Source organism: Octopus sinensis, linkage group LG6 (assembly GCF_006345805.1).
Source record: "Octopus sinensis linkage group LG6, ASM634580v1, whole genome shotgun sequence".
Lineage (NCBI taxonomy): Eukaryota > Metazoa > Mollusca > Cephalopoda > Octopoda > Octopodidae > Octopus > Octopus sinensis.
Window position 1 is genome coordinate 46,332,414 of NC_043002.1, and position 27,762 is coordinate 46,360,175.

At 34.0% G+C, this 27,762-nt stretch overlaps 1 protein-coding gene across 2 annotated transcripts; it reads right to left on the minus strand.

Moving 5' to 3' along the window:
• Positions 1–1,301: 1,301 nt before the first annotated feature.
• On the minus strand, positions 1,302–24,640 carry LOC115212765. Of its 2 annotated transcripts, XM_029781439.2 has the most exons (3): positions 24,414–24,640; positions 8,265–8,490; positions 1,302–4,126 (listed from the first exon to the last, which is right to left on the minus strand). In XM_029781439.2, the coding sequence occupies exon 3, from the start codon at positions 4,116–4,118 to the stop codon at positions 3,261–3,263; it is 858 nt and encodes a 285-aa protein (XP_029637299.1). In that variant the 5' UTR covers positions 4,119–4,126; positions 8,265–8,490; positions 24,414–24,640; the 3' UTR covers positions 1,302–3,260. The 2 variants fall into 2 exon arrangements, with proteins under 2 accessions (XP_029637299.1, XP_029637298.1); XM_029781438.2 differs by lacking the exon at positions 8,265–8,490 and having other exon boundaries at positions 24,414–24,638.
• Between the last annotated feature and the right edge of the window lie 3,122 nt (positions 24,641–27,762).

The following is a 27,762-nucleotide window of genomic DNA, read 5'->3' on the forward strand; positions in this document are numbered from 1 at the left end:
TCATCAGTGTGCATAGATGTGTGTATGTGTATGTGTGAAAACGGGAATCAAAAGACTGATCTTGGATGAGATGACAGCCATTAGCAACACTTGGAACAATTTAACCAAAAAAAAAAAAAAAAAAAAAAAAAAATCTTTTTTTACTTTTATACATACAAACCACAGTTTTTCAGACAACTGTTATAATTAAAAATTCAAATTAGAAGCAAAAAGTGTTGATGGGATGGAATTAAATAATTTTTTGTTTTGCTTTGTTTTTTTTTACCAAATAACAGGAAAATTTGTGTATATGCACGTGTCTAATGAATGCATATATGTGTGTAACTATATACACACATATGTATACACATACCAATATGTATATATATATATATATATATATATATATATATATATGTGTGTGTGTGTGTGTGTGTGTGTGTATTATATGAATCTAGCTATATGTAGGTATGTGCATGTGTGTCTGCATATGTTTGTGTATAAGTTAATACAAAAATGAAAAAGAATATGCCTGTGGAATTTGTTTCATATTTATAAGAACTTTTTATTACGTAATTTTGTATTTAAGAATAAAAAAACAAACAAAATTCAACAAATTTTATAAAATTTGACAATTTTTTTTCCTTCCCAGATTAAAATTGCCATCAGAGCTTTGATACAAGGTTTTATTTATTTACTTTTTTTTTTAAATATAATTTTGATTTTATTTGTAACTGTATAAAGATTCGAACCATAATTAGTAATTAACAGTAATTTATGGAATTTTTTGTTTTTAAATAACTATGCTCTTCATATTTTTATTATATGTCCTTGCCATTAAAAACCATTTAAAATAAAATAAAATATTTAAACTAGACAGCAAGCAATAGAAAAATTTAACAATTGTTATAATAATAATAATGATAATAACGAAGTTAAAATTTTGAGATATCTTTCTAATGAAAAGCAAATCTAGAGACAGAGGGAAAAGAGAAAGAAAAAAAAAGAATATGCTACATTTATTTTTGTAATCCTTAAAGAAGGGGAATGGGGGAGTCTGTGTCGCTGTGGTCGACAAAACCAGAGTCCATATCAAATTTAATTTTTGTTAGATTAAACTGCATTTTTTTTTAGTTTTTTTTCTTTTAATTTAAAAAAGTTTTTTTTTTTTATTTCCATGATATAAGAGGAGCTCTTTGGCAGTCAGTTATCACAAAACAGGAAGAGAAAATAATTTTAATATATATACATATATATACACATATATATATATACACATATATATCGATGTGGCATTGTTTGTTGTTCTTTTTGTTTTCTGCTTTTTTTTTAAAGTTTTTTTTTTTATAATCATTATTAGGGTGGGTTGTATGTAAGACGAGCTTCTTTGTTTTTCATACCAAAGATATTCAGTTGCTGGAGTGGAGGCAAAGGATGCTAAAGAGAAAACAGAGCAGTAGTATTATCAATAATTACATTGGTAGCTGTAAATAGTTCTTCCAGTAGAAGTTACATTTAATAACTCCATCCAAGGCACTAACTGCATAGAAAAAGGACCCTTTTAGTCTTTTTTATTTTTCTTTTACTGTCTTTTTTTTTTTCTTCCTGTGTAAGTTCCCAAGCTGGAAATTTGAATTTTCTGCTTTGGTTGGTTGGTTGGATTCAAGCTCTCTAATTCTTACCTCTGTTTATTTCATGAGATGGTGAAAGAAATAGCATCAGATCCTGTTTGGTTTTATTTGGATTTCTCCATCCATGTAATTACACATACACACATTTATATATATATTATATATATATATATACACACACACACACACATATATATATATGTACATACATATACATATATATACACACACACACATTTTTTTTCCCAATTACTTTGCCTCTGTCCTCCTCCAAATTATGCCATTACAAGCATAAAAAGAAATAAAATTCTGAATTTTAAAACAATTTGACCTTGTATATCACAGCAATATCCACACTGGACACTGTTCAATATTAGGCTCAGCCTATTCATCTCCATGCACACACGCAAACATACAAATATTCTATATACATATGTACATATATGCACTTGCATGTGAAAACGTGCACTTATACACACTCGGATACACATTCAACCACACATACATGAAAAACCATATTCAGTGGCTCTGATAATACAAGTGAATGTAGATGGTGTTCAAATCATCATAGTGGATCACACATTAACAATCTGCTGCCATCAAGTACATATATAGAAAATAGTTTTGTGGCTCTGTTGATGTTTTTGATTACATTTTTTTTTTCTGTCAGATATATATAAACTAGGTTTTAGGGGGAGTTTAGGTTTGTTATTATTATATGACAATTTTTATTCTCTAAGTTTTAATAAATAAACATTACAGCCAATAATGGCAACATTTTGAAAAGGATTTTTTTTATAATTATTTTTAATTTTTTTAAAACAAATATTCAACATACCCTCAAACCACCTTAGTGCTAAAGTTTTCTCCCTCGCTCATTCGTCCCTTTTTTTTGTCTTTTTCTCTCGCTATCTCACAGCCATACACACGCACACAATCATACATGCAAAAATGTAGGCCCGCGGTCATAACAGCTCAAACTTTCTTGGCTTGGTTAAGTGGTAATGGGGATACAATAATGGTAATATATTTTTTTTTAACTAACTGGAATGGCATTTGCTTATAATTTACATTTTTAGAAAAGTGTAAGTATGTATATATGTGTTGCGTGAGCATGTATACATACACACATCTAATACATATATACATACACACATGCATACATAATACATATATATATATACACACACATACAAACATGCATATTGTCTGTGTGTATGTGTGTGTATATATATTTATATATACATGTATTCAAATGGAAGAAACTTGATCCTTCCTTAATAACCTTTGGTTTAGATTCAGGGGAATTTGAAAAGTGATCCCTCAACCTAAAAGAAATTGGTCAGTAACATATACTTTTGCTGATAGAAGATATTACAGGGACTCTACTAATTATTTTGAATTAAATTAAATATTAGATTTTGGTAAATAAAAAAATGTGGGGAGGGGTTAATCTCAGTAGAGATTATTTTAAAATATAAATAACTTAGGGAAAAATTATACACTTAATTTTGAAGAAAGATTTCCTAGTGTAGTAGTAAATAATTATTGAAACTCAATTTAGATTAATTTAAAATAGCTACAATAATAATGAAAATATAATGAAAAAGAAAAAATAACTGATAATTTATAACACCATCAGGTCTGGTGCTAAATTTCTATAAGTATCTGCATTATATTGTCTAAGTCTTCTAGAACATCTGTTCTACAATATGAACTGCACTGAGTGTTTATTAGTGATGTATAGGTAGGTGTCTCAGCTGTCGCTGAGGATGGTGATGTTGGAGAGGACAGGTTTGTGGTGGTCACACCTGGAAATGTATGCAAAACTTCCTCGGCACTAAGTGGTGTGAGCTTACTGCTCGAATTGGCCAGTGCCACAAAATCTACATCAAAGGGCGATAAATCAATATCCCCAAAAATGTCATCAGCTTTTTGAAGTGGACTAGTAGGACTTGGGATCTGGGCAATGCTAACACTGCCTTCAAAAGTCGATAGCCTATCTAGTGAAGTCATAAGGGGGACAACAGAGCTGGAGGAACTGTCCCCATTGACTGACCGAACTGTTGGCGATACAGCAATGTTAGTCTCTCCAGTCTCTGTCATGTCCATATGTTCAGATGTTGTATAGTCTAAAGGGCGAAGGCCAGTAATACTATTCACAATATCATGATTTCCTTTGTCCTGACTATCAGAAGAGTCAGTAGGTAGATGATCAAGAAAACAGTCAGAAGAATCCATATTGGTATAAGAGAAATTTGAATCCATCGAGGGCATCATTGGTAAAGTGATGCCTTCATCATGCAACTCCTGTTCTATATGCTTTAAGGTATTGCGAATGAGGACATTCCGATAAAGTGGTGGCTCAACGCGCCGTTCTGGTATTGTGCATAACTTCTGCATTGTGATATTTAATATAGACTGACGTTGCTTGCCATAACATTGAAGATCCACAGAGGCTTCAAGGTCATCAAACTTTCGCTTCACTCCCATTGTATCTAGCTGCATATCACAACCTGCAACAATAAAATTGACAGAATTAGGAAGACGTAACAACGGTGTCAAAGTGGCAATTCAAAATTAATGAAATCAACACTACCTTGAAATTTTAATACAAAAAGTATCTAGCAGGGAAATCCAACACTAATGCAGTAAATACATTTCACATTAAATTAAATATTTTCATAATTTTAACTCCGTAAATTGATTTTTAAACATTAACTGATTATATTCCCTAGCAGATATGACAGGAAAGAAGGAAAACATGAAGATTGAGATATCGTCAGGTTGCCATACACTAATTAACCCTTTAGCATTTAAACTGGTCATATGTGGGCCAAATAGGTCATAGGCTGTTTTATGTTCAGATCAGGCAGATCTGGCTTCTTACACCTACCCTACCACGTCATTTTAAGAACATACAATCATATTATTGAACTCTTCAAAACAATGTTAATAAATAAATAAATAGACATTACATCTGACAGAGTAATCTGACTGCTAAAAGGTTAATTTGTTTGTAAAAGAATGAGCAGAAAGAAACAGTAATTGAAGAATAAATTCTTTTAATACTTTTTAACACTGACCAAACTTCTAATTATTTGTAAGTAGGTTAAACAGTTTAAACAGATCTGTGGAAAGCGATTTTAATATGTATGTGTACAAATATCCATTCCAGAAATTATAGACACATATGCCTATCTTCTTGGTGGGGCTTTGTGCCAGGAGCCATTACCAGTATTCAAAATACTTTACTGATGATAAATGTTCAAGAAAACATGTAATGTTTCATTATATAATACAGATCGAAAATATTGCAACATCCCCAATATCCCGTAAGTATGAAGAGAATGTTAAACATTTGTTATATGGAAACATACTGATTTAGAGCCTGTTCAAAGTAACAAATAGCACAAATGTCTCAAGTGAACAGAGAAACTTGGCAAATATAACTAAATAGTGCTAAATATTTGAACAGTTGAATTTACAAGGATGATGATGCAATAAATTTAGAAACCTCTTGAGAACTTCAGGTTACAGAAAATGTCATCAAACCAGTGAACAAAGAGGACTTCAACTTGGTGCAAATCATAATTCTTCTCTTGCTGATAAAGTAAGTTACAATAGCTTAAAATAACACCCCCTTCACATATACATACGCGTGTGTGTGTGAGAGAGAGAGGGAGAGAAATCCCAGCAGTTTGGTTTAACAATCTGCTTCACAATGGGTTTGATAGTACCACTGCATAGTACCTTAGGCAAAAGTCTTCAACCATAGCCTTGAGTTGACTTACAATTTGACTGAAACTTAGTGGACAATATAGTGCAGTTTGTGTGTGAGTTGCAGGCATTTTCTGTTTACATCAGACAAAAACAACTAAGACAGAGACATAGAATTAAAAGTAAATGGATCCTTCAGTCTTGATGATGAATATTCTAATTGTTGATCAACTAAGCTACATGCTCAGTGAACAATAAGGGGAGGGGGGCTGAGTGTTCCAGATACCTGTACACAAGACAATTCTCTTCAACAGATTGGAGTGAGCCCAAGGCTGTGATAAAAAGGCATTTGCCTAAGATGTTATATAGCAGAAGTGAACCAAGAACCTCATTTTTGTGAAACAAACTTCTTAACCTTTTGCTCATATGAGTTAACTCATTTACAAACATAGACACAAGCATACATACATATAAACGTATATACACACCTAAACTATGTGCATTTTGTATACAGTTGTGATAAGGCACTGCCATCATTGTTATGCCATTTTCCATACTTGGATCACCTCCTTTGTCTTCTAGCAACATATACCAAACACTTGAGTACTTTCTCATATCACCAGCATTGGAGAATTTGTTGAGATTCTACAAGCAACCTTTAACGACTTCTATCCAAAAGGGCTTTTCAATCCTATATTTACATATTTATAGCTTTATCATCTGCTTCAAGATCCACTATTCCAAAAAAATAGTAACAACCCTCAAGAGCCCATTCCATTCTGTATCAATTTAATTGTGTTGTCAGTGAAGCAACTCACACAGTCATATCTCCATTTGTTAATTTATTTTGGCATAGTCTTTTTTATAATTGGATACCCTTCATATGACCAACCACTATAGACTGCAATATAAATGTAACCACTTATTCTTCCATATCCCCCCTGTGTTCTAAGAATATTGTATCTGCTTGGATTGTTGTCTGATGGCTCTAAGGTAAATAATTTGAGTGATACACATGTAGGTTGGTGTTATAACAACCTTAAATACAAAGTATTCATTGAAAATGTGTCATAATCAGGGTAAAATCCTACAGACAAATCTCTACAAAAGTTTAGGCACTTTGGAATTCTAAACTCAGCAAATTCTACATCAATTAAAAGCAAGCCAAATGAAAGTGCTCAGAGCATGGTTGATATATGACTACAGTTCTATGTTTAAATATGAATCTACAATACAGAGTCACTCAGTAACTGAATTCTAATTCTCTTCATACCAATATCAGAGCAAATCCACTTGCTCATAATTGTCTGTCTTAAAATGTTGCCTGCCCTATCTGATACAAACGATAACTATTAGATCATTTGATCACTAAAACCTACATAAATTCATGTACTCACATTTTATATAATAATCACAAGACACACACACACACACACGAGAAATATATAGATTAACGAAATGCAATTCCAAACAGCTTTAATATGCGTTTTATGTAATTAAATATTTGCTTTTGACACCCCCCAAATAAATTAGTACAACTATATAATCATGCAAGAAATTTCTCAATGTGCAATTGAAATGCAATTAGGAACAAAATGATTTTAAATGCAATTTTAATATTTAAATTGGAAATTTAAAATAGTGAGGAAGATTCTCTCAACATGAAACAATGTTACAAATTCTATGTCAAACTTTGTAGATTTAATATATTTTGCAGAAAATATTTTAAACATGTTTAGACAAAAATCCAAAATTACAAAAAGAAAATGTAAATACAAAGATATAGTGAAAATAAATAAAAATTAACAGCCACATGAAAAAAAAATTGATACAAACTCCATAAATTAAAAAAAAAAATGTGTGTATGTTAAACAGCTCCCAGTCTCCCAGTCAATAAAATATTCTCAATTACCTCCCTTTCTTCACCAATACTCGATTCAACACTACGAAATCGACACTTAATCAATAGGTGTGATTTCTGTAAAAAGACTACAAAATACTTGTTTCTCATTTTCTTTTACCTCCTACATCGTTTCTCTGAATTTTCCCCTTAAAATTACAATTTACAAAGTCACAAAGCAACGCAATCAGACGGCTTTTTGCTTCTAATAAAAACTGTCTAATCTATTCTACATTTGCAATTAACACATCTCAGCAGGAACTGAAATTTTACTATCAAAGTTCCAAGCCTGTAAATGCAATTGATCCATCACCACATGAAATACAAACTGTAGCAGAATATTTTTAAACGAGTAAATAACGTATGACTTCAGGTTCAAACCATTTTTTTTTTTTTTTAATATTAGTAAAATTATTTCACGAAATGTATGCCTACGTGTACATACATATATGACAGAGGACAAAGATAACAGTCCTAAGTAGTATCTTATTCAACTAAATCTTCCATTTATAAGAGAAAAAAATTACTGTTTTCGGTTCGTACAATTTCGCAAACCGGATTAAGTAAGACATTCCGAATTCACTGAGCACATTTCTTCAGCTAGTGCATACAAATGAAGTGTTTGGCTAAATTTTAATGATAAAACCGACATACAAATATTAGAGAGAAAAGTCAGAACGAAAATAATAGCGTCCTCAACATGATATCGTGTAATATGTGTGTACACACATTACTTTGAAGGTAAAAGCTAAACACTGAAAATTCAGCTCAACTTCTTCAAGTTATACTAATCATTAACTACCAAATCGCTAAACTGTTCTCTTCCAGAACCCCTCCAAACATACCCTTCAAAACTTCCTCACCTTACACCACTGTCCCACATTCTATCCACACCAATACACCTTTAGCACATACACACCCCAAGCAACTTATTGAATACTTACCAAAACGTTCATTATAGTACAAAGTCAGCTGAACAACTATTAAAAACCACATACAGATCACACACTAGCAAAACACAGTCATGTACTAACCCTGCACCGTCAAGTAAAAACTATCAGCCGAAATTCAGCAGTAGAAGTGGATTCCTGCAGCTTGTGGATGTACGCCGCTGACCCACCTCTAACCATAGTCAAGCAAGGTACACCTTGGGGGAAAGCGTTTCATGTCAGACCCCGACGCAAGGGACAAATTGACGGTCTGTACACGGCACGGTCGTCTCCACGGCCTAACTGCATAAACAGCACCGTAATCTGCACACTATAAAGATAAATCACACATAGCAGGGTCTGCATCCTTGAAAATTACTGTCAGAAGATTAAATACAAACCAGAGTATAATATTTGGGGAAGATATAATTTCGTAACACAAATACTCTCGAGTTTAGAATTTACAAATGCATATAAATGACAATGTGTTGTTAATGTGTGTGCGTATATGTTTGCGTGTGTGTGCGTGTATCATATGTAGCTTTTACATCACGAAATATACTGTTAACTTGAAAGAATTTCATCTTGATTTACAAAAAATATTCGTGTTCAGATCATTTGAATCTGAAAGAAAAAAAGAATTATGAAGATCTAACATTTATAACACTTTAATATCGTAGTATGTAGGTGGACATGCATACAAGTGTCTCGTGTAAGTAAACTGGTTGTCGCTCCAATTTTCTTCTTTTAAACCAACAAAACATTTTAAGGGGGAAATGAAAAGAAACATTTAGCTATTTTTTAAAATAAATTTTCAAACATACATTCAACATTAATTTAATAATGAAACAGATTAACAGAATAATTAAAGCCAGCTACGATGTTGCTTAAATTTGTGTGTGTGTGTGTGTATTAGTATATTATATATAATTGACTAATTTTTAAAAAAACATTCTACATGAATGAATGTGTCATATCTAAGAATATTTCAAAGATTTAATTAATACGAAACAAAGCGAACTATAGGATACAGCAAGCTAGAAATTTGACAAAAACGTAGCCCTCACAGCCAACTAACTAAAAGCAAAATAGATTTTTTTTCCTGGTTCATGCTACGCCCCAGCCAGACTGAATTTCAAAATAAAATTCATTTATAAATAATTTTTGAACATCCTTAAAATGGATTTAAACTATTTCGATATATATATATGAATTTTATTGACGTAGGTTTCATCAGAACGACCTTGACTAATTTGTGGAGAGAGGGGAGCAAATTGCCTCCACATAATAACGGAGAAACAGAAAATGCAGTATTGAAATAATACTGAACGCCTTTCGCAAAGGTGTTATAACATCGTGAAACAATTCCGTATCTTTGAAGCTTTGGACTCAAAATTCTGAGGAAACAGTGGTACCTGCCCACTGATGATGATGATGATAATAATAATAATAATAGCTATTTAAGTGCAAACTACGTCCTCTTGTTTTGTATCTGTCCACTGATTAAACGCCTATCAAACTATACACAAACTACACAAAAATTGTCATCTGGAAAACTGCTATAAAGCAAATCCATGTTTTAGTAATTATAAATAGCCAATAATTTATAATTAAGAAAATTATATAAACGAGCACTGTTTATTAGCAAGAGAATGAAGAACGACATTTATAAAAGTCATAACAGTAATAATATTAACATTTATTTCAACTAGTGGCGACAAGGGGATAGCAGTGGTCATGGTAGAAATATAATGCTAAATATAGTAGGAACTTGGTGTTAGTAATGAGTTGAAATTGCAATAAACATTTCAGCGCAGAGGAATAAGTAAATCTGAGAGAGAGAGAGAGGTAACCAACATGTAGACTGCTGGGGGAGAGAGAAGAGCAAATAGACAGAGATAGAAAAAAAGAGAGCAGTATATAGTGAGAGAGAGAGAGAGAGAGAGAGAGAGAGAGAAAGCAGCATAGATTAAGAGGGGGAGAGAGGGAAAACCAACAAAAAGAGGGAGAGGGGAGAGACACCAGTATATAGACTGCGAGGAGAGACCAGCAAATAGACAGAGAGAGGGAGAGAGAAAAGGTAAGCAGCACAGGAAAGAGAGAGAGAAGTATCAGTATATAAACTGAGAAAGCCCAGCATATGAACTGAGAGTGGGGAAAGAAACCAGCATATTCACTAAAAGAGAGAAGGTACCAGCATATTTACTGAGAGAAAGAGAGATGTTACCAGTATAAATACATAGGCAGGTCGATAGTAGTTTTAAAGAGAGAAGTAGTAGTAGTAGGTGTGTTTGAGTGAGTGGTCTAAACATGAAAGAGGGGTTGGTTGGTTGAACGATAGTAGTTGCAGCAACAGAAACTGGTGAGTTGTGTGTGTTAGCAGCAGAAACAGTCTGACAAATATTTGGGTCAACATAAAGCTAACAGCGGTCCAACTACTACTACCTCTCACCTTACTACGATTACTACTGCCAGCAGCAGCAGCATTTCAACCTTCATAATTAGTTCTACCCCTACTATCATGATAATCTTACTATCTCACCACCACTGTACACAGCCACAATCTCTCCCAGAAAGACTTCTACTGCTACACTACTGCATGTTCCTTCTATACTTTCTAGTTTAGCCACAAACATTCCGCTCTTTCTCTATAAAATAAAAAAAAAAGGCATGGAAGATGACAATGTGGCGGTCTAATAGCCTAAGCAAGAGGCTATACCCGCCTACTAAGGATGTGTGTGAAACAAAACTTAAAAAAGATTGGTGGGACAACAGTATAAAATGAAAAAAAAATATCACTAATGTTCAATTTTTATATTAATTATAATTTTTAGTTGGCTTCGATAGCGAGCATACAAAACTGTCTTGATAGTTATTTTTAAAAAAACATCTTAGAAAATGTATTTCATTTAAAATAGCAAAACCATGAAAATAATCGAATAGAAATAATGATGAAAAATGCAAAAGAAATAGTGAACAGGTCTAAAATGAAGGATGCAAATAGATATAGTGAATAGGACAAACTGAACGGAGTGACAGAGATAGCAATGAACATGACTAATTGAAAAAATGTAAGAGAAATAAGAGTGAACATGACTAATTTGAAAAATGCAAAACAAATATTAGTGAACATGACTAACTGAAAAATGCAATAGAAATAGCAGTGAACAGCATTAAATGAAGAGGGCAATGCAATTAGCGAGCGAACCCCTGTTCGCTAACTGAGCAGTATATGAATCTCTTCCTTCAACACTAGTCATTACAGCAATGTACACCAAAGAGAAGAGGGCAAAAATGATATAAATGTAGAAATACATTGGGATTTTTTTTTAATTTTTATTCTTGTTGCTTTTAAATTTAAAATGCTCTCAAATTATGGTTAGAATTAAATAAGACGAGGCAGAAGAGGGGAGACAAACACAGAAGAGTATGATGACGGTTGGTACACTGGAAAGGAAAGTGTCCGTTTTTGGAGCAGCAAAAAAGGATGCAAGAGGCTATTCAGTGCAATGAAATGTTTGTATTAAAAAAAATGAAACGAACTTGGAAGGGAAAGGCACTTGAATCGAAGAGAAATTTTAGGAAAGAATCCTTTGCCATTGAAACAAAATAAGTAAAATATCAGGTTAAAATACATACTATTATTGATTCGAAGTAAACTAATTCTTAAATTCATTTTTTAAATAGGATTACTGATCCAAACACAATACTATCCGCAAGGTGAACGTGATATGTATTATTAATATTTTTTTTAAAAATAGCTTTCCATTTCATTCACAGAAACAAAACCTTATATAAGAAATTAAGAAATTTGATTGAAAAATTTTAATTTAGAAGCGATAGTAGCAACTAATGGTAAATAATTAAGAGGCTTAACTTGTAAGTGTTAAAAGTACTATTATCAATAAGCTGACAACAGAAAACTATATAAACTACTATTGAAACAAAAAAAGGAAAGTCTAACACACACACGAGAGAGATGCATTGATGCATGCATGCCTGCATACAAAGACGGATACATGGGTAGACTGACAGACGGTCAAATGGATGGACGGGTAGACAACAGACGGACGGGTGGTTGAAAGGACGGAGAAACAGATAAACGTAAGAATGGTTAGATGGATAAACAAACAAGTGGATGGACTGATAGACGGACGAATGGATAGACAGACAGATGGATGGATTCACAGATGGATTGATGAATAAAGAGAGTCTAATTGATGGGTGGATAGATGAAAAGACATGAATGAATGGATTAAAGACAGGTGGTTAGAGAGGGATAAATGGATGAAAAGACAAATGAATAGATTGGATGACTAGTATGAAGGATGGATGAATGCAGACAGACGGATCGATGAAAAGACAGATGGAGGCACGGATAGATGAAAAGACAAATGGAGAAGATGGATGGATGAATATTGTAATCCTTAACCGAGAAACATCCGGTTGTAAAACAATGCCTCACTAATATATTCATCTAACCCATGCTAGCAGGGAAAAAAACCGACATGGAGACAAAAGACACACGCACACAAACATAGAAGGCAAGGAACTAGAAAAGTCATTAGAATGTCAGGCTGCCTTATGTTATTCGTTCCGGATCTCTGCACTCTCAGTTCAAATACCAAAGAATTCAATTTTTCTTTCCACCCATTCAGTGTCTATAAATAAAATACCAATCCTGCCAGAGCCTCTCCAGGCAAAATTTACAACGGACAGAAGTGGGGAGCAATGGTTTCTGCCAGGTCTAAAAAAAATAGACAAGATACTTGCCATGATGGCATCCCTACAACTATCAGGAGTTGAGGGCCCAAAATAAGGCAAATCATATATGCATATATATGTGTGTATATATATATATATATATAGCTTCCCAAACACATGGCTTTGGGTTTGGTCCCACTGCGTGACACCTTGGGCAAGTGTCTTCTACTATAGCCTCAGGCCGACCAAAGCTTTGAGTGGATTTGGTAGATGGAAACTGAAAGAAACCCATCGTGTGTACGTGTGTGTGTATATATATATATATATATATGCGCGCGTGTGTTTGCCCCACCCCTACCATCGCTTGATAACCGATGCTGGTGTGTTTATGTCCCCGTTCGGCAAAACAGACCGATAAATTAAGTACTAGGCTTACAAAGAATAAGTCCTGTGTCGATCTGTTCGACTAAAGGCGGTGCTCCAGCATGACCGCAGTCAAGACTGAAAAAAGTAAAAGAATATATACACACACACACACTTGCGTGTGTATACACATGTATAGAAATACATAGATACGCATATATGCTTGATTATATAAATATATATTAAGCGCGCGCGCACTCACATACCAATATCCATATTGTCGAGGGAACCCCGAGCTGTTACAAATAACAAGGTATTCTTTCTGAACCCTAATGATTCTGCCAATTGCTGTCTAGAATGTACACACACGCGCGCATATGTATCTACAACATATATCGTCAGTAAAACTTAAATCCAAATAGGAAGTACACTAAGTTATAGAGCAGTATTGTGTGTGTATGTATATATATGATGGTATATATATATATATATATATATTGTTATTAATTTACTGTTTTCAGTCCTTGGACAGTGTCTATGCTGGGTCACCGTCTGTAAGGTTTTAGTCATTCACATTTACCAGGGAATATATTTCAGTCTGGTACTTATAAATTAGTTAAACAGTGCAAAATGCTTAAATTTTTTAATAAATGAGTGAACGAATGTACATATGCATGTACGTATGTAGATGTATTGATAAGAGTCTATGGTCAAGTCACGTGTCGCTTTTGTTTACTGGTTACCCTCTTTCTGTCACGCTATAGGAATGTAGATGGCGAAAATAGTGACTGTGCAAACAGATGTGGAAGAGAGGAGATAGAAAGAACGAGCAAACTGTCATCTCGCCCGACTGCATGTCTCAGCCAGCAAGAGACAGAGAGAGAGAGAGAGACACTCGGGATGAGACAACCGTGAAATAGTGATAGAAACTGTGAGAAAGTGTGAAAGATCATTAAGAGAGAAGCAGTGAAGATAATTTTTTTTCTAAGAGGGAATCTGAGATAACAGAAGTACTAGAGAATGAGGAACGAATCATAGAAATTTCTAAATGGTATCCAAATGTCAGCATGGAGAAGATGGGAAATGAAGAAAAGATGGAAATATATATATACCCAAGTTGGAGGGAAAATTGCGAGAATACGTATAGACAATAGAAGGGAAGCAATGATGATGGCAAAAGGAAGAGTTTTGAAATATATACCAACAGGTTATTCTTGTCTAAGAATCATAGTTCTCAGTAAGAGAGAAACTGCTCAATTTTGAAATGCAGTAATTAAACAGAGAGACGTGGAATAAGGTACAAATGAAAATCAAGTAAGGGTTGGCACCAACCATAGAATTACTGCCAAAAGAGGTCTCGCTCCAGACCATTCCAGCAATGAAAAAGTATGCGAAAACATGTCTATGTTTCTTATTATACACACAGATAGATAACACTGCTATCTTAACGTCCAGATTTCCATGCCAGCATGGGTCACATGAAATTCGCTGAGACAGATTTTTCACAGAGAGGATGCTCTTCCTGTTGCCAACCCTCACCAGTTTCTGAGCAAAAGAATATTTCCTTTAGTCCTTCAAACACAAATGTCATAACGACCAGACATGTTTTTATGGAAGATTGCAAACAAACGACACCCACTTGTACGAGGGTGACGTCCGTTCACAATTAGCACATGATCTCAAGAAAAGATATGGATATACACAACTCGTATAAACATGCACAATGGGGCTCTTTCAATTTTCAGAACTGACCCTGACACTACATGATTGTGAAGTGAATTTCTTAATTACATAGCCAGGCCTTATGGCACATACAAATGTACATGCAATATACACATTTTATGTTTGCTTTTTTCCATGCTGTATAGGTTAAATGATTTGACAGGTCAGCAGATTACATTTCCAATGCCTCAATCTAGGATTGGTTTCTGTGGCTACATGCCCTTCCGAACACCAACCATTCGATAAGGTCTATAACACATATACTACATACACAAAATATATAATACACACACATATGTGCATGTAATATTAAATATAACAGCATGTGTGGGTGTGCCTGTTTATGCATGTGTTCTTTTAGTTTGTCTACCAAATCCCGGGGTTACAGTAGATGACATTTGCACCAAGGCACAGCACTGAGGTGCACTGAACCTAAAGCCACATAGTTTCAATATGAACTTCAACACAGACCCATGCCTTGTACTTTGGATGTGTGTGAGCATGTGCAAATGCACACACACATACACAGGTCCTTTGAGGATGAGGTAACAGGAAAACAAACATATTGTGTGTGTGGGCAATAGGGAGAGCAACCAGCCTAGAAAATCCACTTCCACAAATGTCATCTGACTCATGTGAGCACATGTATTATATTGTGCACCTGTTTATGCCAGCTTTTCTCAAGTTTGCATGGGCTGGGCAAGACTTGTCAAAGTATTCTACTGCAGGATGTCTTTCCAATGCAAACATTTGTCAAGGTAATTTTATTCCACTAGTCTTCAAGTGTAGAGTTCACCAAGCTATGGGTTGCGTTTTTACACAAGTCATGAAGATAATATCACTATCGCTAACAGGACACGCAGAAAGAAATACCTATACTTGCACAGTTGCCACCTTCACTCTCAAGGAATTTGTCATGCCATGACAATAGCTGAACTATTGAACGGTGCTACACAGCAGGATGACATCTGAAACAAGCTGGTTATGCAGTAAACTTCATTTCCACACAGACATGTATATGTTTTTATATCCACACACACACAAAATATAGAGACATAGTATATATACACATATAACTTAGAGAATATGCAAGTCTCTGTGGAACAGAAGTCTGCATACATATATACAGAGACAGCTGTGTTAAGAAGCTCACTTTGAAACCGTGTGGTTTCTGGTTCTGTTCCATTGCATGGCAACTTGAGCAGGTGTCTTCCACTACAGCCCCGGACCAAGCAATGACTTGAGTGAATTTGGTAGACATACACAAGCATATATAGATACACAAACATGTACACAAATCCATATGTTGTGTATACACACACACAACATATTCATGCCATCATTTAAGCTCCAGTTTTCCATGCTTGCATGGGTCAAATTGAATTTATCAAAGCAGATTTACTATAACCAAACACATTTCCAGTCACCAACCTTCACCTCTTTCCAAGCAAGATAATATTCACCCAAGGCCAGACATTTTCACAGAATATTGGAAATGAATGACATTGCTTGTATGACAGTGGCATTCACTCACAACTATCAAGGAAACTTAAACATACATATGTGAAGGGCTTCTTTCAGTGGCCACCTAGCATATACACTAACAGGGATTTAGTCAACCCACAATTACAATTGCAGGCATTTGCTCAAGGTACCAATGCAGTGGGAGGCAAACTTAACTGTGCACACACACACGCACACGAGGGGTGCTGAAAAGTTCCTGGATTTAGGTAAAAGAAAATACAGGAGGATCAGATTCACACACTTATTGCAGCAGTCCTTCAGTTTTTCTAAGCCTTGTAAAAGACTTGGACAATTGGGCCTCCAACCAGGCCTTTCATGATATTCTTAAAGCCAAGAACTTTCAAGCACTGCCTCATATAAAATGTGCAGGAAACTGTCCAGTTAAAAAGATCGCCTCTTGACCATGTGATTTGGGGCTCAAGACTAACTGACCATTACCACGGACAAGCGACTTCTAATGTAGACCCAGGCTGATCAAAGCCTTGCAAATGGATTTGGTGAGTGAAAACTGAATGAAGCCAGTTGAGAGTGTGTGTATCCCATTCTATCTGACATCATTCAATAGTCGTGAGGGTTGGCAACAGGAAAGGCATACAGCAATAAAAAATCTTCAAACTCTTTCTCACTCACATAAACTTGGAAAAGTAGATGTCAAAATAATTACATATATATATATATATATGGGTGTATGTATGTACACACCTACATGCGCACGTGTATATAAGTATGAGCATATAACAAAATACGCGAGTAGGAATGGCTGTATTATGAAGTTTCCTTCACAACTTTGTGGTTTCAAGTTCAGTCACACTGTGACACCTTGAGGAAGTGCCTTCTACTTTAGCCCAGGGCAGACCAAAATATTGTGTGGATTTGAGAGATGGAAACTGAAAGAAGCCAATGACATATGTGTTTCACCTTGTCTTCGATATTGCATGGTAGTCGTAAGCTAGTGTCACCAACCAACCAATGTCATTCATTTCTAATGTTCTGTGAAAAGATGTCTAATCAAAAGGAAATATTACCTTACTTGGAAACAGATCAAGCTCAGCAACAAGCAAGCATGTGCTTCAATAAATTCAAACTGATCCATGTAAATAAGGGAAAGTGAACTTCAAAAATGTATACAAATACATACACAATGTATATACATAAAATATATATACATGCATAAGTGTATGTGTGTGTGTGTATGTATATATATATATATACACACACAAGGAGTGTGAATATAGATATATGACATTTCTTTAATCTACATCCTTTTTCCACACCAGTATGCAATGGACAGATATACTGAGAATTATTTTACTGATGTCGTGTGTATTTGAAAAATACTTTACTACCAACCAATTCAGGCTTGGACAAGATGAGAACAGGAAGAAAATTGGTGACACTGGTCAGGTAGCAAAAACTGCAATATTTTGATCATGTTAGCAAGAACCTCTGTCTCCTGCATCCTCAGAAATTGGATGGGTCCATATGCAACAAAGACTAAGAGGAATCTGGCAGAATGTATGGTAAGAAATGATAGCAATATCTGAGCTGAAACCACCAATCCTCAGTCATTAGACTGGACATATTCATTCATGTATGTTTGTCTACACTGAGTGTATACATATATGCATGTGTGTGTATGAACATAGGTAAATATGCATGGCTGTTGCTATTCCATGAATGTCACAAACTAATCAAAAGCAGCAATGAATCTGAAATTCACTTTTGGCATTACGACCAGTTACTCTATGCTTTCTAAGACCTGCAGAATAAAGTCCCCTAGTCACAAAATATTGCCTCAAGTAACTCCCCATCTAACTATGCTAGAATGCAAAAGGGAAAAAGATGAATGAATACATACAAACACTCAGGCTTCCAACTATCGTGATACAGTTGCTATCCTGAAAACCTTGTGGTAATGTAGAATTATCAAACCCAAATTCATTTTCCCTTTGGCTCCTATGTAACATGGCAGTCAGTGGTAATATAAATTTTACATAAGCTTTTCAAGATTCAGAGTGAGAGTGATGCATCTATATTGATGTGTGAGTGTGCATCAGGAGATACTGGTTTCAAAAACTAATACAACTATAATTTAAGTAACATACACTAGTGCAGAGGTGTTTGCTTATTCAGAAAACATGATAATTATGAAATGTGATTGATTTACACACACATATACCTGGGTTGACCTAGGTTTTGTAATTTGGTAAATGGAAACTGAAAGAAGTCCATTATGTATGCATGTGTGTGTGTGTGTGTGTGTGTGCACTGTGCAAAAGATGCTTGCTTCAAGTTGTGTTGTTGCTTCTGCAAAGATATCCAATCACTTTATGCCTTCAAAGATATGTGACATATGAGAGCTCGTATGTGAAAATAAGGGTTAGCAACAGGAGGGCATCCACTTGTAGGATATTGCCTCAGTAAGTTTAGCCCATACTAGCATCAAAACAGACGAAAAATGAACAAATAGGCATTCTTCCATCAGAGTGTGCCGTTTGTGTTTGAAAGGTAAGAAGAAACACCTTACTTGGAAACAAATGAGAGTTGGCAACAGAAAGAGCATCTAGCTGTAGAAAATCAGCCTTAGCAAATTTTTGTCTGACGAATTCAAGTATGGAAAATACTTAAATACATAAATACATAAATACATAAATACATACACATAACATCTACATACTTAGATATATAATCTATAAGAATGATAGATGCGTACATACATACACACGTATATTGATTGAAAGGCCAACTAAAGGCTCACGAATTGAACTTCTGAAATTAAATGTTCAAATAAAAGAACTCCTAGCCTGAAAGTACTTAGCCAAAGAAACAAGCTGAAACAATAGGAAATAGTTCATTCTTTAATTTGCCAAGATAGTAAATATAGATGATTGTCTTGAAAATGGCCATAGAAATTAACTGGAAACTTAACCAAGAAAAAAAATTCATATTACTTTTGCCACCAAAACCCAGTTGATACCACAAAATATTTTTACAAATTAGCTTTTTTTTTAATGATTGCTGAAGATATTTTCATCTGATATCAAATTTAAACGCCCGTATTTTGGAAATTCTAAATGGCAACTTTTTTCTAGGTATGGAGAAAGGAGCAATGCCAATGATCTTGGTCTATCTACCATTGCCACAGACGGAAACTGGAAGGGGGTCTAATTGTGATTAAAATTTAACGGTTGATAAGCTATAAGTTACAATAAAAATGCATTTCCAATAAATTATTAGCTTCTACGTTTAAATCTAAAAGCATTATATTTCAGCCTTGGAAGGAGAATTACATACAGATACAATGAAATATATGGAAAAAAAGGCCTGCAGTTGTCCAAATGAAAAAAGAAATCAGAATTGCGATGGCTGTGGATCTATTTTCAACAACGGGTAGCAAGAATAATGATCATTATGCAGCCTTAAATAATGCAGCCTTAAAAAATTGTGATGGTTAGTGTATGTAAAAATAGGCCAACATAAACCGTGTTGGAGAAGGTTGCAAAACATGGACAAAGGTAATAAAGACAATAGTCATGTTTGTCGATTTCTAAAATAAAACATGAGTTAGGATAACGACAGCTTAAGAATTCATTCACTCCGCTTATTAAACTTTAAAAATTCTAGAGAAAAGAAAACAACCAATGTTATATAAAATTACATGTTTAAACATTTAATTGGTGCTCACAATATAAAGTTCGAATTAAATTACCGATGGATTAAGTTTAAATTACACCGGTACCATAGGGCTAAGGTGTTTCTTCAAAGGAGAGCGACCAAAATCAAGGGACTTCACTGCCAGAGGAAGTTGCAAGAAGTCACCCAAATATTTAATAGAAATATAAATTCAAACAGTCGCATAAAATCTATTCTACAGTTTAAATTATTTCTTTTTGCCGACTCAGAATGTCATTAGCTTCTTCAGATTCTATGCTGTTTTACTAAAATATTCAATCGAAGTTTCATTTCAAACATCGACAAAAATCAGCAAATGCCATTCATTAACCTATCACGAACACAAAAACCGGTGAAAACAAATACAATGTATAAATACTTAAAACTTCAATATTCTTTTCTACTTCGGGCACAAAGCCCAAAATTTTGGGGGATGGGACAAGTCGATTAGATCGACCCCAGTACGCAACTGGTATTTAATTTATCGACTCCGAAAGTATGACAGGCAAAGTCGACCTCGGCGGAATTTGTACTCAGAACATAAAAGACAGACAAAATACCGCTAAGCATATTTCGTCCGGCGTGCCAACGTTTCTGTATCAAAGCATGTTAGATGTGAGATTCTATTAAAATTTAAAAGAATAATTCTTAGGATTAGTATTGCAGATTTTGGTAAAATTTTCAAAGATTTACTAATCCTAACAGAGAGGTCAATTTAAGATTTAACACTTTCATAAATCTTGATAAATTGACCATACATAGTTTCTAAAACATTAAAAGAGAATCAGCCTATTTCGCTCTCAGGCCAAGGAGGGCATTCATCACTTTTAACTATTTTAGTACCTATTCCGAATACACATACGAATTAAGGTGCGCAGAACAAGACATATAGCCATGAATGGTGTGTCATCTATTCGACACTTGCACCTCTGATTGTAACGGTAAAAGCCTCTAAATCTTAATATGACAAAGTAAAAATTATAAAATACCCATGGATTTCAGACTGAAACATTATTTGAGGCAAGTAGCGAAATACAGTGATATTTGCATCCATCAAAACCATGGTTCCACAATATATATCGAATATTTACATGAAGCTTCAAATGACACCTGTCAATCATGCTTGCAAATTAGGTTGCTTTAAGTTTGTTTTTTATTCGTGTTTTTGGATTGACAGAAATGTATCTGGGTCAAAAACTTAACACTTCACTTACAAGAGTAAAATTGCAGACTAGATCAGAAATTTAGTAAGAAATTCAAAATATATTAAGGATAATTTACCATTTCCTCTATATTTTGTTAATGAAAAAAAAAGTGAAGTCTTTAAAAGTCTAAATTATTTAGATGTTTCAAAATATTGATTTTAAAAGTGTAAGACGAGTTACCTATACATTTCAAATCAACAAATAATGGTAAATTTATAGTTTTATAATAAATGATACTAAGTTTGTCATTAATAAAGCAACACTTAATATTGTAGTTTAACTGAGAATTGAAAGTGCTACTAGAACTTGACTGGTACCTTATACCTTTATCAGTGAAAGGGCTGTTGTAACATTACACAAATCTTTTGGTCAAGCCCACCAATTTTCTCAAATACGACTGATTATTATTTTTTTTTACGGATATGATTTCAATATCCAATGATCATCAATGTAAGCGTTCATTGATTTGCTCAAATTGTGGAATAGACCAACCAAAAATAATGGAATTTTATTTTGATGAGGCTTAGTATTATATACACATACATTGGAATAATTGCTTGACAGTAAATATCCATCGAGAGAAAAAAGTTTTCAAATCTATTTTAGGAAGAAAAAAAATCCAGAAACGTAATTTCCATTCCACAGAAAACACAGGAACACTTTTTTAAAATATTAAAAACTAACCCTTCCCTTTCACTAGAAGGGTGGCACTTTCGAAGGACAACTTTTGGAATATTTCAAAATTCCGCCGAAAAACGTCAGATATCGTGAAGGTTCAGGAACGAGGGAATCCAAACAGCAAGTCACACATTCAGCCCTGAATGAGTATACTTTCTGACATGTGTGGGTGTTTTATAGCGGAAATAAAACTTTTTCCTCATAAAATCAAAATACACAGCTCCATGAAAGAAATGGAATTTACTGTACCACTTAGTTCGAAGCGAAAGTATACGTACACCCGGTGGTTAGGGTTTAAGATTAGAGTTTTTGTCACGCCGAAAACGGGTGGTGTACGTATTCTTTACCCCCGCCTTAGTTCGATCCCTACATAGTATTCTAAGAAGTCTAAATACTGAAGAGCAATGTGTTTAATCAATTAAATTTGAATTGTCCCGAAGTGAAATATTGGAGAAAAATACTTTAAGGAATGGTAAATTGGAAAAATAATGTAGATTCTGAATGTTGCTGGTACAATAAAAAAAAATCTAAGACTGCTTTATCTTTATGTTAACAGGTTTAGAATATATATTTAAAGCCTTAAATATTTTCCAAGAAGAACCAAATCCTAATTCCCACACACACTGTGTGGGTGTCTGGAAGTGTGCAATGCGTGGTAGCCTACAAATGTATGCAACAAAATTCAATCATTATCTGATCATTTTGACCCGTCAACCCTTAAAGGTTCATCGTTTGAAATTAATGAAAACATCTAACTATATTTACTGTATCTATCATGGTCGAAGTGACAGGATCAATAGGGCAGCGGATGAAATATCATGTGGTATACAGTCACTTCTCTTTTCGTCCCGAGTTCCAAATCTCATGAAAGATTTGACTTCGTATTTTCATCTTTTCGGGGTCGAAAGTGCTAGGGTGGGAAGGGGGCGATACAATCGACCATGCACTTCCTCCAAAATGTGATTTCTTGCCCCATGTTAGAAATCACTAAGAATTTTACTTCTATGACCAGCTAGTGTGTCAATATTATCGAGTTTTCCATTTCCTCAATACCAATCCAAAGACCCCTACAGACAAGTGATGTTAAAAAAATTCATCACAAAATAAGGACAGCTGTAATTTTATTTATCTAAAATACCAGATAATAATCAAAAACCATGATATATGTAAATGTATACTTGAACATATAAGGGTTGTCATTTTCCTTAATTTAGGTCCAAGTTTTTTATCAAAAACTTAAGGACTACCAAATAGACGTCATCCGTGAGCTTAGTTCAATGTTGACTACCATCCCACATTAGAAAAAATACCCACTCATTTGACACTCATCTTTGAAGTAAAGGAAGGTTGACGATTTAGATAGCGGGAAAGAATATATAACATATATAAAAAGTTATAGGGTATTAGTAAAACAAAAAAATCTGCTGAGTAGAAATACTTATTTGAGCATGTAAAATAACACAGAAATACATATAAAATTATCATACATAAATATGTAAAGTTATGATAGACAAAGCAGAACAGTGTCAATTAACAAGAGAAAATGAGAAAACAGTTTAGGGTACAAGATCGAAAGTTAGTTTGTGAAAAAATTAATGAAATAGAATTGGTTTAAGCTCAGTATTAGTTCATCAATTTTCAAAAGAATAAAGAAAAAATTCAGAAAACTCTTGTTTCAGGCAATATAAACAAGATTCATGAAAGAGGGAAAAAACTTCAAACGAGAGTTTCAGATTCAAAACTGGAGGAAGGACCAAGCGGGAAAATAGTCCTAATTGAAAACGGGTTTTCAACACAACAGTTGTTCTTCAATATACAAGACAAAATAAAACTATCCTATTACATAATTAAAAAAAAAACTAGTTGTCCAGTTTTAAATTGTTGATTGCGATGAAACATGAAAGCAAGAGGCATGTTCCATCGAAAGGTCAAATGCACAGATATAGTGAATATATAAGCAAAACCTTTTCTGTGTAACTATATACATATATATATATATAATTGTAGACAAGGTTGGATTGCTCTATACACGACCAAAACAAGAATATGTATTTTATAGAATGAACATTATATTCATTTTGTTCGTACGGAACTTGTTATACCTCACTTCTTGGTGGAAGCGAGATATTGAACAATTTTCAAGTTGATTTTAGACTCTTGATTCAACGTCGAAGCAATTAATATGTGAAATTAAACGTAATATAAAAGAAAGATTCAGTATAGTTGATTACAACAAATAGGGGATAGAAGGGAAATCGAATTAGAATAGAAATAGGAATGATGAAATTAATTACAAATCATTGAAATCGAAGGCAAAATAATTCGGAAGGAAAATTAACCGCAGAATTTTAAATGGTAAAAGGAAGAGAAATTAGTTACAACTTACCAGTTTAAACATCAAATATATGTGGTGGGATTCTTTTATCATAAAAGCGATATTTCTTTCATCGAACAATAGGTTGTTTCAAACGACATCTCTTGATGAAAAATTTTAATCTAGACGAAGACATGGTCCATATAGATATAAATAGTACAAGATAGTGCCGCCTGAAAATACGTCAACCAGTCCAGCCGCAGTCCTAGGCTTCAACTAACTTGATATGAAATACGAGCACCAAATCCTAGCGATTCGGTCGCTTCCGTACATATTCGTCACACGTAGTTCGCTCATCTCCGTACGTATATCATCGGTAAAGTCCGGTACATTCATCATCAGCATTTCCGGTGTAGTTCTATCATAGCTTGATCATGTGCTCCCGTTTTATATTATCCTAGTCTATTACTATATATATTATACACATATAAAATATACATTTACGCGTGTATATAACATAGACTATTTTCGTGTAGTTTACTTTATATTATGTATATTATAATTAACGGTCACCTACATCGAATTCTAGAGAAAATATTTTCTGAATTATAATGCTCTCTCCTGATATATGTTATATAAGTTGTGTGTGTGTATATATACATATACTATTTAATGTACATAGTATAAAAATACGAGCTGCTTATAGTTCTTGCTTTGGAGACGCGGATCTAGGCAGGTTTTTATAACGCCTTGTGTCTTCAAGCAATCTTCAGGATATCTATTTCCCTCTATCACACACACTGATTGATACGCGAAGGTGTCCAAAAGTTTTGAGTCCAGCAAATGAAAATAAGAAAATACTTTTATTTTCATTTCATAGTCAAACTTTCAATGTTAGAACAACCCCTAAGATATACACAAACATATATGAGAATATTCTTGTAAGTAACTGAAATTCATGTGAGAAATGATGAGTAATTCTAAGACAAAAAATATTTTCACGTGAATCACTTAAGACAGTATCAAAAACTTTCATTTTATTCGTGTCAATAATATTTTCTTTTCTTCGTGGTAAGAATATAACGACTAACGTGTTCAAAAAAAATTTCCTGTTAACTGACCAAAAAATAAAAAAAAAATCCTAATACAGAATTAGTGCGCTATCACCCTTATTACTTCCCTTGAACTGTCCTCTCGTGAAGTTATTCAGACTGGTCATGCACTAGGCATGTGTTTTTATGTTTTATGTGTGCATTTGCCCTGTACTAGTTATTTTTATATATACGTAGATATTTATTTCAAATATCAGATACATGTAACCCCATATGTATATATACATACATATAACTATGATATGTGTGTGTGTGTCATGTATATCACTGCGAAATTAAACACTGAGGCTTTTTTTTTATTGATTCTGTTATGGTTACCCATACATTCATAAGTATTGAGCAGCTATTAAGAATAGAATTCAAACCGTTTCATGAAATCATTTCAGCTCAGAATATTGGTAAAGTGTTTATTTAGGTCTGATATCTTACACATTAAAATGTTTGAAGAAATGTTAACATTTTCAATTTTTTCATTTACAATTTAACATCAAATGCACAAAACAACTAGAGCAGTGAAGTGGATTTTTTTTTACATTTTGGTAACCACACTCTGTTCATTGTATTTCATAAAATTTATATTGTAAATACTTAGCGATAAAATCGAAAAAGAACAAAATAATCTAATTCGGAAAAGAAAAATAACAATATTCTAATTGGACGTGTTAAATACATCCGACTTCACTTCGTATTGCCTCTTTAAATATTTTACCCACTGACTGAGTAGTCTCTACCAGATCACTCGTCCTGCTAGAAACAACCGCCAAATTTCCCTTAAATATCAACACCTAGCAGTCTTAGAAAATGACGCTCATGTAACTGTAGGTTCTGCAGTCATAAAAAAAAAATAGGATGGTCACGGCTGGAATTACTTAGATCATGGGCCTGCTCAATCAAAGCTAAACAACGAGCTGTATAGGTATATATATATATATATGCATGTGTGATTCTCTGGATATTTTACATATGTAAGTAAGAAAATGGATCTGTTGATTGCGCGTTGAAACAATTCATTTAAGATTCGTTAAAATCAAAATAAATAAATATATATATATGCGTATACGTATAAGCATGTTTATTAGGGAATAGATAGATATACACACATACATATATATGTGTGTGTGTGTGTGTGTATTCAATGACTGATTCATAAACGTGTATTGAATATGAGAGCGGATGAGCTGTATTACTTCTCTGGGTACCACTGTACTTGAAATCAAAAAATCTTTCCCCCCGAGCTCTCTCTTTCTTTCTAACAGTCTGTATATCTCTCCGTCTCTTCCTTCACCGTCTCATTTTCTCACACACTCTCTCGCCTCTCCCAATTTTCCCTCACACATTCTCTCCCTTGTACACACACTTTTTCCACTTATTCTCTGTCCCTCTCCCTCCATCTCACTCGTTCTCATTCTTTCTCCCCTCTCATACACCCTCGCTCTAATTCTCTCTTTCTCCTCTTCCCTCGTACACTCTTTTCCTCTCTCCCTCATAAGCTCTCTTTCTAATTCTTTCTTCCCTCCTCCCATTCTCTCGCCTCTTCCTGTTACCCCTTCGCACACACTCTCTTTCACCATCTCTGTGTCATTACACGTTCTATACAAAAAATTTTACGTATGACAAAATTTGATATTTCTATATATGCACATAAACACAGTTGCACGTGTAGCTTATGCAGACGTCTGTTTGTGTTATACATGTTTCAATTAACCGGTTTGTGTGTATGTTTATATGCTTGCTTATATGTTTAAAAGTATAAAGTTATTCAATCATACTCATTTATGCATATGATTGAATGACTATATATATAATGTACGTGTATAAATGTATGTATATGCTTATATGTATTATATTTACATATATATATTTATCATGAGCATGATACATAAGATACATTTCGAGAAAATTAATCCAGTGTGTATGAATGGGGGAGGAGGATATCAAATAACTTTATTTTCATGCATTCTGTCTCTTTCTCTCTCTCTCTCTCTCTCTCACTATGTTTCTCTGTCTCTCCTTCCTGTTTCTGGAAAAAAATTAATGATAGAAAGACGGAAAAAGTTATTGTGAGCAAGAGAGCAGTAAACGTTGATAGTCTAGTAAATCCGGGCTAGGCCACTCTGTACCGATATTACGTCATACTACCCGGTTTCGACTATATCCTCACGACCCGGTCATGTGTTCTCTCGAGTGGTAGTAGAAAATAATTTTTAATGTTTTTTAAAAATTGTCATAGTTACAGGGTTTTTTTTTCTTCAGTCCTTAGAATTTATATAATTTTATATCGCGTATAAGCTACACATATAAAGTGTGAT